Source organism: Myotis lucifugus, unplaced genomic scaffold (assembly GCF_000147115.1).
Source record: "Myotis lucifugus unplaced genomic scaffold, Myoluc2.0 scaffold_6, whole genome shotgun sequence".
NCBI classification, from domain to species: Eukaryota; Metazoa; Chordata; class Mammalia; order Chiroptera; family Vespertilionidae; genus Myotis; species Myotis lucifugus.
This window is the reverse complement of record NW_005871054.1, coordinates 18,125,975-18,141,342: the sequence shown is the minus strand read 5'-3', so window position 1 is coordinate 18,141,342 and position 15,368 is coordinate 18,125,975. Positions and strand designations below refer to the sequence as shown.

Genomic DNA, 15,368 nt, shown 5'->3' with positions numbered 1-15,368 from the left:
TTGCCCTTGGCTGAGAATGACTTGCCTGAGGTCCCTGGGAGATCCTAGACTATCCCTCAGAACCTCTGACTTCTTTAGTCCATCATTCTGAATGCCCCTGCCCCCCGTACCCCAAAATGCACTCCACGTGGTCAATGCCTTACATACCTTCTGGAATTCGACTTGAAACCAAAGAATTGTGTGGAATCACTGGTTTACGACAGAAAGGATTAGTTATTCTGATCCCAGAGGATACTGGCAGAAAGTTCACTGGAGGATCACTGTACTTGTGATGGGTATTTGTTAGTAGATTGACTATTTCTGATTCTTCCTCTAAAAGGGTAATCAAAGAATATACAACAGGTTCTGCAGTTTCTGCAAAAGTCAAGGCCTTGCCATAAAGGAACTCAGAAATATGTAAACGACAAGCCAGAGGTAGACTCTCATTGGTGGAATAAAATGCCACCAGGGGAGCTTCGTAGGGGTATTTGTGGTCTTTAGAAAATCGAATTTCAAGTTCATATAAAAAAGATTTATCTTCATGAGCATTAAGGTGAGAATCATCTACACTTCTTTCTACTCTTCCAACAATTTGATTTGGGGGCACTTCATGTTTGAATTTGCATTTTGATCCAAATTTACAGTTTCCTTTGAGGTAAAATTTACAGATATCAAGTGAAGTCTCCTGTATATTTTTGGTACTTTCCTTTTGCTTGGATTTGCGGAATTTACTTGTCAAATACTCCAGTTCTAATCCAATGGTCCAAACTCTGTTCTGAATTCTTTCCACGAATTTTTCTCCACAGATTGACTTCAGAGCAAATGCCTCTTCCTGTCGCGGTTCCACACACTCATCCTCACTCATATGTGCAACTGCCTCAGAGATTTTCATCCTCTCTCCGAATGTCTCAGAAAAACACTGGATGAGCAGATATTCTAGTGATGCCCCCACATCTCCGTCACAAACCCTCAGGGCTGCCTGACAGCGTTCAGTGTTGAAACCATACCTACCAAGTGTGAAACATGACAAAAAAGGAGCAATAAGAAATCATTTAAATACCTTTATGTGAAATTATAACTATATCTATGCAGGGTTTGTATTTTGAAAAAGAGTCCCTGATAATACTAATTCCTCCTTAATCTCTCTAACCCAGTGGTTCTCAACCTTCCTAATGCCTCGACCCTTTAATACAGTTCCTCATGTTGTGGTGACCCCCAACCATAAAATTATTTTCATTGCTACTTCATAACTGTAATTTTGCTACTGTTATGAATTGTAATGTAAATATCTGATATGCAGGATGTATTTTCATTGTTACAAATTGAACATAATTAAAGCATAGTGATTAATCACAAAAACAATATGTAATTATATATGTGTTTTCCGATGGTCTTAGGCGACCCCTGCGAAAGGGTTGTTCGACCCCCAAAGGGGTCACGACCCACAGGTTGAGAACCGCTGCTCTAACCTAAAAGAATATTCGACATATCACCACTTCTGGAACGCATACAATAGGAAAACACTCAAAGCGGGGGAGGGTAGTTGGGTTTACAATATGCCTTCTGTTTCCCTGAATTCTCTTCCAACTGGTATGAACGTTGAAAACAATCACCTGGAAAGTTTTTGCACTGCAACTGTTGAGACTATAAGTTCTGGATTATAAGGCTCCACTGGGCCTGATCCAGCATAATCCAAAGGATCAGAGTCGGGAACAAGGGAAGCTTCTTGTCCAGCCAACCAGTACTGTGCATCATCACAGTCAGGCTCATCATCTTCCTCCTCCCCAGAGATGCTTCTTCTGGAAAAGATAACATTTTCATATATTACATACTAATTTCTACTTACTTCAAAGAAAAACTTAGCAAGAGTCTAAGCATTTAATTTAGAAAGCCAAAGGACACAGGATTCTGACCACTATTCAGTCAGTGATTTAATCTTTTATTCACCTATTAATTTATATCTTGGCAATTAACATTTATCAGACATTTACTGAATGGCAGATACTATGTTTATGTACTACCTCTTTTAAAATCTTCCCAATAACCCAACAAGATACTATCGGAATCTCCATTTTTCAGATGATCAACTAAAACTTAGAAAGGATTAGTAACTGCCAAAGGTTATACAGGTAAGAACAACTAGAGACTTTAACCAAGTCAGTCTAACCCCAGAGCCTGTATTCTTTACTGTATGTCTTGGCTATCCTCTCTTTTTTCTTATTCATAAAAACCACCTCTAAATTTTTGCTTTGCTGTATAACCACTTTCCCTAAATCTAAGATAGATATGAGATTTGTAGATAGGATGGAAATTGAGCTGCTCATGACTGACCATTCATTAATTCTGGCAAGTGGAAAAAATTAACTACTGCAATAAAAAAGCAAAATAGTCAAAAGAGTAGAAGTTGTTTCTCTTAAGCAGATGGACATGAGTAGTATAAATCTTAAGACTTTATTGGATCAACTCATTATTTGTTCCTAGAACAATACTTCTACTTGTTCATGACAAGGTTTTATTTGGAAGGTTGTCAATAAAGCAATTATTGAATTCATATTAGCATTGTCCGGGGGGGTGAGGGGAGAAAAGGCAATCTGGACTAGTGCTCACAGATACTGCAAAGACAGATTCACTCTAAAACTTTGCTGAATACTTTTATTCTTGCATTTCTCTTAGTTCACTTTCAACTAGTTAGTCACAACAGGATCAGTATTGATACAGTATTCTAAGGACACACAGGATCTTCACTGTATGTGAAAATGCCAATACATCTTCCTTACTATAGTAATTTATTCAAATAAAATAATTTACTCAGAGCCAGCATCCGCATCTTGCTCTTGCAGGTCTCGGAGAAGAGCTTTCACTTTCTCTTGATTCTCAGAAGTCATATGTAGAGTCTGTAAGGGCACTTTGGCTTTGGGCTTCCATTTGGGGCGTGTGTCTCCTTTTCTTACGTTACTGTTGCTAGGTCTGCAAAGGACACAATAACAAAATTACACATTTACCTGGAATCAGAATTTTTACACTCCCCTGAGAGTCCCCAAATATATATAACATGAACTAGATTGTCAAGTATCTTCCAAAAGATGACAAGGAATAGGAAGAGGTCCTCTGTTTCCTACAATCCCTACTAGACTTCATTATGTTGGAACTGCTGGAAAAAACACTGATCAGATTCTTAATCATTAAAACTGGTTCACTAACTCAAGAACACTCTGGAAAAAGCAATGCTATCATTACTCCCTCTGCACTGGAGAACTTTTGAAAGAAATATGCTACACAAAGTGTTTATTGTATTCTATGTTAGGTAGCCAATCTAAAAAAAAAAAGAGAGTTCCATTTAGTTGTCAACACTCATGAGTTAATACTTGGCCTACTTTTGAAATATTTACCTAAATTATCATTATTTCCTGATTATAAAAAATACATGTTCACTGTAGAAAACTAAAGAACAAAAAAGAAAACAGAGGTTACCCTAATTAACATTATCTTTTTCATATACATCTTTTAAAAATTGTACAGCATAGATAATTTTTTATAATTTGCTTTATTTCCTTATTAAATTTAAGGTGACATTTCCCTAAAATTAAATATTCTCCTACAAGAAACACCAATCAGAAAGAATATATGCACCCCCATGTTCATAGCAGCACAATTTACAATAGCTAAGATTTGGAAACAGCCTAAGTGCCCATTAACAGATGAGTGGATTAAAAAACTGGTACATTTACATAATGGAATACTATGCTGCTGTAAAAAAGAAGGAATTCTTACCATTTGCAACAGCATGAATGGATATGGAGAGCATTATGCTAAGCGAAATAAGCCAGTCAGAGAAAGATAAATATCATATGATCTCACTCATTTGTGGAATATAATGAACAACATAAACCAGGGGTCCTCAAACTTTTTAAACAGGGGGCCAGTTCACTGTCCCTCAGACCGTTGGAGGGCCGGACTATAGTTTAAAAAAAAACTATGAACAAATTCCTATGCACACTGCACATACCTTATTTTGAAGTAAAAAAACAAAATGGGAACAAATACAGTATTTGTATTTGCATGTGGCCTGTGGGCCGTAATTTGAGGACCCCTGACATAAACTGATGAACAAAAATAGAACCAGAGATATAGAAACATCGAACAGACTGCCCAACCTATGAGGGAAGGCGGGGGGTGGGAGGTGAGGGATAAGAGGTCAACCAAAGGACTTGTATGCATGCATATGAGCATAACCAATGGACACAGACAGCAGGGGGGTGAGGCATGTGCTGGGGGGTGGGAGCCCCCGGGGAGAGGTCAACGGGGGGAAAAAGGAGACTCGTGTAAAACTTTAAACAATAAAGAATTTAAATAAAAAAAATTCTCCTACAACATAATTTTAAGTGATTACTTATATAGATGTACTAGAATTTATTTCACCAATCTTCATTGTTGGAATTTAGATTTTTTAAAGGACTCTTTTTAATGTTTAAATCATAAGTTCTAAGGTTTAACTTTATTCACTAAATTTCTTTTCTTTTTTTAGAGGGGTGGGCATGTTTCATTATACATTTTCAAAAATCTAGGGAAGTGGAAGAAACGTTCTCTGTATTTGAATGCAACATATTACAGAGACTTCAACTACTGAAAATATCAGCAATCTATTTTGGTATTTTCTATCACCTCTATCCTTCATTTTTCTTCATAGCATGTACCACCTGAAACAGTACATATTTGTTTATGGTCTTTATACCTCAAATCTCCTTCTATGAAGACAAGGATATTATTTTAATATTTTACTCATTGCTGTAATTCTAGTCCCTGAACAGTACCTGGTGCATAGTAGGCACTGTTAACATTTGCTGCCTGAATGAACATCTAAGACTGCAAGAACCTGTGATATCTGTTTTCAAAAAGAATGGCGTTGCATTGAACTCAGAAATTGGGCTCTTAAGTCAAAAGCTATGGTGAAAATATAGTTTAAATTACTTTGGAAAAGTCCTTAAAATGGTGTCAAGTTTGAGACTGCTACATTATTTCTCATTATGTCCAAAATGACAATTTGAATACCAGATGAAGTATTTGGTTGTACTAGGCACTATGTGAGAAAAACCTATTTTTAAACCCTAACATCATATACTCAGTACATCAGAGGCTTAAACTCCAACAAGTACTTGCAAACTGAGACCGACTGAGGGAATAGCAGATTCTTCTCCATTTGCTCACTATGGGACTCAGATTCACTTAGTGGCTAGTTTAAACTACTTAAATGCTGTTTTCCTTTTTTTCCTGAATGCATATAGCTGAATTCATTTAAGTTAAAGGCATGTATGATACAGTTAAACTCTAGCACTCACCTATATTCCTTCTAAAGATATTTAGTTGAGAGTTATTCTCAGAAGAGTGTGTGTGTGTATGTAGCTTTAAAGAAATCTCTCCATCTCTAAGAATTCCCATAGAAAGCTCATAGTGCAGTTTGAGAGACAATTACAATTTTACATACATATTGTACAGTATGCAGTAATACATCTTTACTTTCATTAAATATTCATTAGTTATCAGAATTTATTCATTACTTAAAAGTTGACTATGAGAGAAGCCCGGATATTGTTGGTTATCAGGTGAAGCACCGGTGAAGATCTGGTCAATCTGGTTGGAAAACAGATCATTCATCAATTAGAAAGACAGAGTCCAACCAGGTCACATACTGGAACCTTCAAACTATACAGCCTAAGAAATACTTAAAATAATTTTCATCACTTTTCCCATTTCCAATATTTACTTTCCTCATAACATTGGTTACAATGATATTACACTCAATTCACAGCATCATGTGGAAGTTCAAGTTAATTTCACATTTTGAACTTCCAAAAAGAAAAAGCTGTTATTTGCCATCATACATTCAGACTATATTATAAAGAGGGGAACTGCAAAGTTTTAAAATAAGAGGAACAATGAACTTGAGCAGAATTACTTGGCTTTTCTTCCCCCTTCTCTGAGCAACTATTGTCCCATACATTAGGAATTGACACTGTTTCCATATCTGAACATTCAGAGAGCATAATACCTGGTTGAGGACCTTGATTCACTGAAGATACAAAAGTCATCGCCATCATCCCAAGTTCTACTTGAGGCCTTTCTATTGCCACCACTGCCGCCACCACCGTGAGATTTACTAGCGTTACTCCTGCCTCCTCTTCCTCCTCTGGAAGACCCTTTCCCACTTCCTTTGCCTGGCTTGCCTTTTCTTCTTACTGAAGAACTCATTTTCACCTGCAAGAGAAAAAAGGAACACAGACCTCATGACACCAGACAAGTATAATAATTCTTTGTTTTCAAAGTTATGGATATAGCCTATTTTTTAAAGCGGATCTGGAAACACTGCTTTTATTTTTGTTATTTATTTTTGAGTTGTTGTTAATCCTCACCTGAGGATATTTTTCCATTGAGGAAAAAGCTGGATAGGACTGACTTATGTGTTAAAACAATTACTTTAGTGCGATGTGAAGAATAAAAGGGCTGGATGGTGGTAGTGAGGAGGAGAAACCAGGAGGCCAGTTAGGTAATTACTGCAGTCATTCAGTGGGCGAAAGCAGGGGAGCAGGAGCAAAAGAGCCCCGAAAGCCCAGAGTCACAGGAGTCCCAAGAGAAGCAAGAAATAGAACTTCTCTGTTTAGGGAACTAGGCATTCCAAACCCTAGGGCCCATGCATTGCCACACCCATTCTGGACAACCATTTCTGTCCCCAGGCATTACTGACAGCCAGCACCTTCCCTAGCCCCCTCCAACCTTACGGGGCCTACTACATCTATCTTCCTTTGCTGGAGCCCTGGGGAGTGTAAAGCTGCAGCTTCCTGGTGAAGCTGCCCAAATGACAAGCCTGTAATATCTGGCCTTCCCATGCTCCTTTCTATCATTAATAACTAGCTAGTTACAATGGTATCAAGGGAACATACAACAACCCACCAATGAATGCATACATAAGTGGAACAAATCAGTTTCTCTCTCTCTCTCTCTCTCTCAAATAAATCAATAAAACATAAATAAATACATAAATAAAGAAGAGTGGCTAGCCACCCAGACCAAGCCATAGCAAGCTTGCCTAAAGAGTGATCCACAACTTGTCTCACACCAGCCCCGAAAGTATTACCTTTACAACTCGATCTGAGATCTGCGCTCAAACTCTACATTTAGACTTGCGGGCTGTATCCACTATGACTCTCTCCAGCCGTTTTCCAGGGAACAGGAATCATGTCGCATAATCCATACAGACAGATTCCACTGTTCTATCCCAGGTTGCAGAGGCTGATTTCAGCGATCTTTTTTCACCGTGGACACAGGGGCCTAAGTTTGGTTCCAAGAGTACCCTTTGTTTCACGCCCAAGTTTGGTTCCCGGGCACAGAACCACTAAGCTGGGCACTCAACACTGACACACACCTCTCCCCTTCCAGGCAGATCGCCGACTGACCCCTCACAGCCAGCTCCGTGCAGACACCCACACCTGGCACCTCTCCCCGAGCATGCAACGCCCCCCAAACAGCCATTTGGTTCGAGATGGAGACGACAGGAAATGAAACCTGGCCCCTCCAATCCATCCCTTTACCCTCCGAGCCCGAACGCAGCGCTCCCGCAGGCGGGGCCAGCTCGGCTGCCAACCCCCACCTGGCCCGGCCCCAGGGCCTGGGGTCCTGCCAAACAGCGGGATCCTCAGCACCGACCGCTTCGGGAGAGGAAGGCGGTAGAAGGGTCTGCACACTGACAACCCGGACGACGCGCAGACCGCGCACGCGGACACACCCCTCGGCCGCGGAGGGGGCGCCGCAGCCGGCTCGCAGCGCCGCTGCCCGGGCGGCGGTCAGGAGAGAGCGCTCAGGGCCGAGGAGTCCCGCCGGGTCCCGCCACCCTCGCAGGTCTCACCTGGAGCTGCTCGGCCGCGGGCCCAGTTGCGGCGGCACAGCCCTGGCGCCTTCTGATTGGCTCAGACTCGGCCCCTCGCACTTTCGCTTCCGGGTGAGAGGTGCTTGGTCGCCCCGGCAACCGAGTCGCCCTCCGCGCTAGGTTCCCTCTGCGCCACGGAGCTGGCGACTCAGCGGGAATCGCAGAGTCCAGAAAATGTCTCCAGCACCTCTCTGCCAAGTGAGTGGCCCCCGTCCCGACGCCCCGAGCCGGGAAGGGCGCCTTAAATTAGAACTCGCCTTGGTCCAGAGCTCAGCCCCTGGTAACCCCGCTACCGGTGTGATACCTTTCCTGAGCGTCCACCCTGGGGCGGGGGCGGGGGCGGGGCGCGGAGGGCACCTGGCCTGAGAGTCAGGAGACAGGGATTCCAGTTCTGATTCGGCGGTGGGTTTGCTGTTGTGCCGACCTCTCCGGGTTTCAGTTTCCTCTGCGCTGCCGGACGACCTCCATCTCTTAGGTCCTTCTCTTAGCTCTAACATTCCAAGGTTTCGAATGTGGAGCCATTTAAGAGCAATTGAAAACAGGTCGGTTTCTCGTATGATCAATTTAAATGCTCTGTATTTAACGATTGCTTTCCAAGTGCCATTCATTCACTGCAGTTCCTGCTAGTAAGTGCTAATAACTGAGCTGGACACGAGGGCGAGAACAGAAATGTGACTAATCCGTGATCCCTGACCTAAACGACCTGCTGTAGTGGTGGGGATTCTGGCACAAAAGCGTTGCTTTAATAGGGCCCTACGTGCTATGGGCGGGCTAGGCCCAGAGTGTTGTGGGGGCTCCTAGAGGAATGGGGGGGGGTGAGGGGAGGTAAGAAAGGTTTTGCTGTTTTTCTTTGTTCCTCTTTCTGGGGAAAATTTTCAACCTTGTATTCCAGTTCACTAATTTACTTTTCAATTGTATCTTTGCTATTCAGCCCTTCGAAGGAGTTTTATTCCATCAATTATTTATTTTCTCGACCGCTAATTTGTTGTTTTTCATAACCACCAGCTCCTGTCTCAAGGATGTTACAGTATTTTAAACTCTTCTACCTATTGTGTTATTAACTCTGTTTCTTCAGAGGGTATGAGCCTCTAGCTTTTCTCAACTGGCACCTAAATTAATTTTTAAATTAAAAATATCAGTTCTCTTGCCTCACCCATAGAGATTCTGATTCAGTAACATAGGGTAGAGCCTAGGAACTTGCATGGTCCATACTTTGGGTAACATCCTAGTAGACTCTATTGTCCTAGAAGTTTGAGTTTATTTATTTTCACATATGCTTTCTTAAGTTTTTAATGTTTTAGACCACTACATGTCCCAGTGCTCTGATAGGTTCACCCCAGCCCATGGTTTCTTCCTTCCTTTTTTACTGGTCTCCATTCCAATCTTACTCTTTTTGCTCACCCCCACACTCACCCCTCCTCATTTACTATCTTTATTTTCTTTTTCCTCCTTCTGCCAAGTCAGAGATTCCTTACTTTACCTTACCTCTGAGACAATCAATAGGTCATATAGGCTAACCAAGAAAAATAAAAACGTATGTCCCTATAAAAACTTACATGACTCTCCATAGCAGCATTATTGATAGCTGCCCAAACTGGAAACAGCCCAGCTGTCCATTAACTGATGAATGATAAACAGAATCTGTTCTTTCTGTACAGGGACTATTATTCAGCAATAAAAAGAGATGAAGTCCTAATGCATGCTGTATCATGGTTGAACCTTGGAAACATTATGCTAAGGACTACATATTGTATGATCTCATATATATATGAAATGTCCACAATACGAAAATCCATACAGAAAGTAGATTATTGGTTGCCAGGGGGTGGGGGTGGGGGTGGGGTTGTGTGGGAGTGGGGAATTAAGGGAATGGAAAATAGCTGAGAATGGGTAAATGATTCTTTTTGGGGTGATTAAAATATTCTAAAGTTAGATTGTAATAGCTACACAACTCTGAATATTCTAACTATTGAATTGTGTAAAAGGGTATGTTTTGTGTTTTGTAAATTATATTTTAATAAAGCTGTTATAACGAACAAATAAGTAAAAATAGATCATCTAGACAAAATTATTTCCCCAGGACCCTACACCGGATAATGGAATGTCAAGTAATCATGACATGCTTGTGATCATATGAAGTGAATCTATTTGGTTAGCTCTTAAAGTGCATTTGTTATAGGTATTATGACATAAAAAATATTTAAGTTTATGTGACTTTTCCTAAATCTTTTAAAACAGCTGAAGAAGTATATAAGATAAACTTTATATTTCCAAATGGAGACAAGTATGGTAAGCATACATTTCAATTACTTTTTCTATACAGACTTAAATGAAATAGCTTAAGAGTGAAAAAATGAGACTCACATTTTATAAAACTACTATTGGAATGTTAACTCAATTCAATAAAGTAATGTAGATGAAAAGATTTTAAATCTGGATTCTAACATTAAGTCTAGGCAGTATGCCTTGGTAACCTATGGGATCTGTCTGTCTTCCTGGTCATTGGGTCTTAATGACTATGTCCTTGTAAGCTCCTTATCTCTGGTCTCATTTGTTTCAGTGCTAGGGAGCCAAAGAGACCCATATGTGCAGTTGTGATTAGGCCTAAATATAAATACTTTAAAAAAATTATTATTTATCTGTTTGTTTTTGAACATTTTTTTTAATCCTCACCAGCAGGTATTTTTCCACTGATTTTTAGAGAGAGTAGAAGAGAGAGGGAAAGACAGAAATACCAATGTGAGAGAAACATTGATTGGTTGCCTCCTGCACTTGCCCTGGAGCCTGCAACCGAGGTACATGCCCTTGCCTGGAATCGAACCCAGAACCCTTCAGTCCACAGGCTGATGCTCTATCCACTGAGCCAAGCTGGCTGGGGCTATAAATACTTTATTAACTAGTCAAACAGGGTTCCCATTTATAATATTCAGTATTTCTCTCTTGTTTAGATGGTGATTGTACAAGAACACCTTTTGGAATTGTCGAGAGAAATGGAATAGGTGTTCATACCACTCCTGATGGGATTATCTACACAGGAAACTGGAAAGATGACAAGGTATTATTGTTGGTTTGAATACTGACAGTGGATAGATAAGTAAACCTAGTAAGTGACTCCAGGTATTTCTCCATTAATCAAAAACACTTTGTTGTATAGTAGACTATACAACAAAAAACCAAATAGTTATCTATATATATAAAAGGCTAATATGCTAAGTGTCCGACCGTTTGACCATTTGACCGGTAGCTATGATGTGCACTGACCACCAAGGGGCAGACACTCAATGCACTGGCATGGAAACATGGAACAGACTGATGAATCTCAGAGGGAAAGGGGTAGGGAGGAGGGGGAGAAGAGATTAACCAAAGATCTTATATGCATACTAAAGGCCCGGTGCCCAGATTCGTGCACTGGTGGGATCCCTTGGCCTGGCCTGTGCCCTCTTGCAATCCGGGACCACTCGGGGGATGTTGGACTGCCAGTTTTGGCCCAATCCCCACAGGCCAGGCCGAGGGCCCCCACCGGTGCACGAATTCGTGTACCGGGCCTCTAGTATTTAATATATATGAATATATGAGTAATATTAAACTTAAGCAGAGAGCTAGTTATCATCTTTCTCATCTTCTATTCATTGAGTAAAACTAAACTCATTACAAAATTTTCTCATTTAATCCTCAAAGCAATCATTAGCACTCCTACTTTACAAATGAGGTAAATCAAGTTCAGATTTCTTATACCTAATAAGTGATGAAACAAGAATGTGTACCCAAGTCTGCTTGAATATAATTTTTGTTCTTCACAACTTTTGTACTGTTTCCTAGGTAACTAAACCAGTTGCCCTTTAAGATTTTTGATAACTCAAGGTATCTCAAGGACCCCTATTATCATCATCATGGTGTTCCAACCATGATGTTCAAATGCCCCAGACCAGGAACATTTGACTTGGTGGTGAGATGGAGGGAGGAGGGGCCTCATAGAAATAAAGGGTAATATAATGATAGATTAAATAATAAGTGGATGATAGACATATGTGTACATTTTCAAAGTATTCTAGGGAAACTGAAGGTTAGCTACTGAGTTATTTCCTTTGTTACAAACAGATGAACGGTTTTGGAAGACTTGAACATTTTTCAGGAGCAGTCTATGAAGGATACTTTAAGGACAATATGTTTCATGGACTGGGGACTTATATATTCCCATCTGGGGCAAAGTACACTGGAAATTTCAATGAAAATAGGTAAGCTTAAAATAAAAGGTCACTATAGTTCTAAAAGATTCTTTTCAGGCATGTTTGCTTAAGTATTTTATTTAGTTAATGTTAAATATTCTTTTGTAATATATTTTGTTAGAATATATAACATTTAGTAAGAAATGTTGGGTTATTTTTTTAGGAGAAAAAAATCTTATGAGATGCTAAGACCATCATGAGCCTTCAAAAGAAAATCATTCAGCCCAGCCAGTGTGGCTTAGTGGTTGAGCATTGACCTATGAACCAGAGGTTCAATTCCCAGTCACGGCACATGCCCCGGTTGCGGGCTTGAGCAGTCGATCAATGTTTCTTTCTCATCAATGTTTCCATATCCCTCTCCCTTCTTCTCTCTAAAATCAATAAAAACATATTAAAAAAATAAATAAAGGGAGAAAAACCTAACCATGGGATAAAGGTCTGTTTGTGTAAGTGAAGTGCATTTTTATCACTCCAGAGGGTCCAAGGACACACCAGCACGGAACACAGCACTCCAAACATAGTTGACAGTCAGTAAATGTTTGTTGAGTAAATAAATGACCTAGTATAAACTTTTCATTTTTTAACTGATTGTTTGGGTTTTTATGTAAACTTAGCATATCCTAGAACAGTGATGGCGAACCTATGACACGTGTGTCAGAGGTGACACGTGAACTCATTTTTTTGGTTGATTTTTCTTTGTTAAATGGCATTTAAATATATAAAATAAATATCAAAAATATAAATCTTTGTTTTACTATGGTTGCAAATATCAAAAAATTTCTATATGTGATATGGCACCAGAGTTAAGTTAGGGTTTTTAAAAATGCTGACACACCGAGCTCAAAAGGTTCGCCATCACTGTCCTAGAATCTTGTATACCAAAATTTGTATAATGACTATTTATTCGAAATAATATTAACCCTTTGCGGTCCAATTTTATTTTTGGAATTCAAACAGTCTGGTCCAAATTAATTGACGGGATTGAATGTTGAACCGGTTTGCGGTGTCGACCTCAGCCTTGACGTTGGACCTGCTCCTAGCGCCTGGTCTGTCGAGTCAGCCTCGACATTGGACCTGCTACTAGCACCTGGTCTGTCGAGTCAGCCTCAACGTTGGACCGAAAAGGGTTAATAGTTGTTGTTTTTTTTTGTAGGATATGAAAACAGGATGCTGGGTTTTAAATCAAAGTCTCAAAATGGAAAGCTATAATTCTTCAGACATAGTATATAATACTAGAGGCCCGTTGCATGAAGAGATTCCTGCAATAGGTCTTCCCTTCCCCTGGCTGCCGGCACCAGTTTACCTCCGGCACCTGGGACTCAGGCCTTTGCTCCAGCCAGTCGCTGCTCCATCCGGAGCCTTCAGTCTTCGCTCTGCCGCTACGTATGCAAATTAACCGCCATCTTTGTTGGGTTAATTTGCATACTCTCCTGATTGGCTGGTGAGCGTAGCGAAGGGACAGTCAATTTACATGTTTGTCTATTATTAGGTAAGATGTCACAGTCTAGATCAGTGGTTCTCAACCTTCTGGCCCTTTAAATACAGTTCCTCATGTTGTGACCCAACCATAAAATTATTTTCGTTGCTACTTCATAACTGTAATGTTGCTACTGTTATGAATCATAATGTAAATATCTGATATGCAGGATGGTCTTAGGCGACCCCTGTGAAAGGGTCGTTTGACTGCCAAAGGGGTCGCGACCCACAGGTTGAGAACCGCTGGTCTAGATAGTTTTAAATCTGGACTGTAAATTCTTAGTCTTGATTAATGAACAAACTTATTTTTTACTATTACAGGGTGGAAGGTGAAGGACAATATACTGATATCCAAGGACTAGAATGGTGTGGTACCTTTCATTTCACAGCTGCTCCAGGCCTGAGACTAAAGCTTCACATGTAGATTTTCTGCATTAAAGTTTAATGTAGTAATTGAAGATTTAGTTGTAAGGAAACCAAATCTGTCATATGAAATAACTTCATACACTACCTCTATATTATAATATTGCCATTAAAATCGTCATTCACTTATGCCTTTTTTATTAACTTTACTTTCATTATCTTATAATTAGTTCAAATTATGTGATTCAGTTCAGAGTGTTCTCATTTTAATAAACACAGCAAAACCAAATCTTGGCAAAGTCAATGTCCAATCCTGTGCCTGAATTTTGTCATCTTTAAAAAGTATGTCTGAATTAAAGGAAATTATCTAGAAAATGAAAAGACAATTCACAGAATGGTAGAAAATATTTGGAAATCACATATCTGGTAAAGGTTTGGTTTCCAGAATATTAAAGAACTCACTCATATAAATAGCCTATATAATAAAAACATAGTATGCAAATTGTCCCCTCGACTGGATTTCTTCCAGGAGTTCGACCAGGGGGTGGGCCAGCCGGGGGGAAGGGAGGGACTACCCGGCTGGCGGCCGGCAGCCGCTAGGGACACTGCCAGTGCATGAATTTCATGCACTGGGCCTCTAGTATATAAATAAAAAGACAAACCAATTAAAAACTGGGGCTAGGAATTTGAATAGACATTTCTTCAAAGAAAGAAAACATGTCTAGTAAGCAAATGAAAAGAAAGCTTAACATCATAACTTTTTAGAGAAATATAAATTAAACCCACAATAAGATACAACTTAATCACTAGATTGGCTATATTTAAAAAGATAATAAAAGTTAGCAAGGATGTGGAGGAATTGGAAACCTCAAACATTGCTAGTGGGAATGTAAAATGGTACAGCTGCTGTGGAAAACAATTTCTCAAGAAGTTAGACATGTAGTTATCATGTGAACCAGCAGTTCCTAAGTATGTACCCAACAGAAATGATTTGTGCAGGAATATCCATAGCAGCATTATTCATAACAGCCCAATACTGGAAACAACCCAAATGTCCACCAACTGATAAATGAATAAACAAAGATGGTATCTCCATACAATGGAATATTATTCAGCCTTAAAAAGGGATGAAGTACTGATACAAGCTACAACATGAATGAACCTTGAAAATATTGTACTATGTGAAAGAATCCAGTCACAAAAGGCCACATATTGTATGGCTGTTATGTGAAATGTCTAGATTAGTGGCTGCCAGGGGAGGGAGGAATTGGGAGGAATGGGTTTCTTTTTTGGGTGATAAAAATGTTCTAGAATTAGTGGTCATAGTTGTGCAACCTTATGAATACTAAACCACTGAATTGTTCACATTAAAAGGGAAAATTTTGCATATGGTATGTGAATTATAG

At 39.8% G+C, this 15,368-nt stretch overlaps 2 protein-coding genes across 5 annotated transcripts in view; one reads left to right on the top strand and one right to left on the bottom strand.

The window, feature by feature from the left end:
* Positions 1 to 7,975, bottom strand: part of DHX57 (DExH-box helicase 57) — a 43,148-nt gene extending 35,173 nt beyond the window's left edge. The window contains exons 1-5 of one of the 3 annotated variants that reach the window (XM_006083432.3): positions 7,877 to 7,975; positions 6,026 to 6,231; positions 2,788 to 2,946; positions 1,593 to 1,778; positions 148 to 986 (exon numbers count right to left, since the gene is read on the bottom strand). In XM_006083432.3, coding sequence (XP_006083494.1) covers positions 148 to 986; positions 1,593 to 1,778; positions 2,788 to 2,946; positions 6,026 to 6,225 — 1,384 coding nt within the window. In that variant the 5' untranslated portion in view covers positions 6,226 to 6,231; positions 7,877 to 7,975. Of the gene's footprint in view, positions 1 to 147; positions 987 to 1,592; positions 1,779 to 2,787; positions 2,947 to 6,025; positions 6,232 to 7,108; positions 7,489 to 7,621; positions 7,684 to 7,876 lie in introns of those variants that run through there. The other 2 variants (XM_014447989.2, XM_014447992.2) reach the window with 2 other exon arrangements.
* MORN2 (MORN repeat containing 2) lies at positions 7,976 to 14,468 on the top strand. 2 transcript variants are annotated; one of them, XM_006083433.3, is made up of 5 exons: positions 7,976 to 8,095; positions 10,136 to 10,186; positions 10,846 to 10,952; positions 11,996 to 12,132; positions 13,921 to 14,468. In XM_006083433.3, exons 4-5 carry the CDS (start codon positions 11,996 to 11,998, stop codon positions 14,021 to 14,023), a joined length of 240 nt encoding a protein of 79 aa, XP_006083495.1. In that variant the 5' UTR covers positions 7,976 to 8,095; positions 10,136 to 10,186; positions 10,846 to 10,952; the 3' UTR covers positions 14,024 to 14,468. The 2 variants fall into 2 exon arrangements, with proteins under 2 accessions (XP_006083495.1, XP_006083496.1); XM_006083434.3 differs by lacking the exon at positions 7,976 to 8,095 and adding an exon at positions 8,262 to 8,439.
* The last annotated feature ends 900 nt before the right edge of the window (positions 14,469 to 15,368 follow it).

Bases quoted from the DNA above. Each gene is read 5' to 3' on its own strand.
- MORN2 (XM_006083433.3), top strand. From the start codon at position 11,996: ATGAACGGTTTTGGAAGACTTGAACATTTTTCAGGAGCAGTCTATGAA. The intron at 12,133-13,920 runs GTAAGCTTAAAA...TTACTATTACAG, and splicing joins GGAAATTTCAATGAAAATAG to GGTGGAAGGTGAAGGACAAT.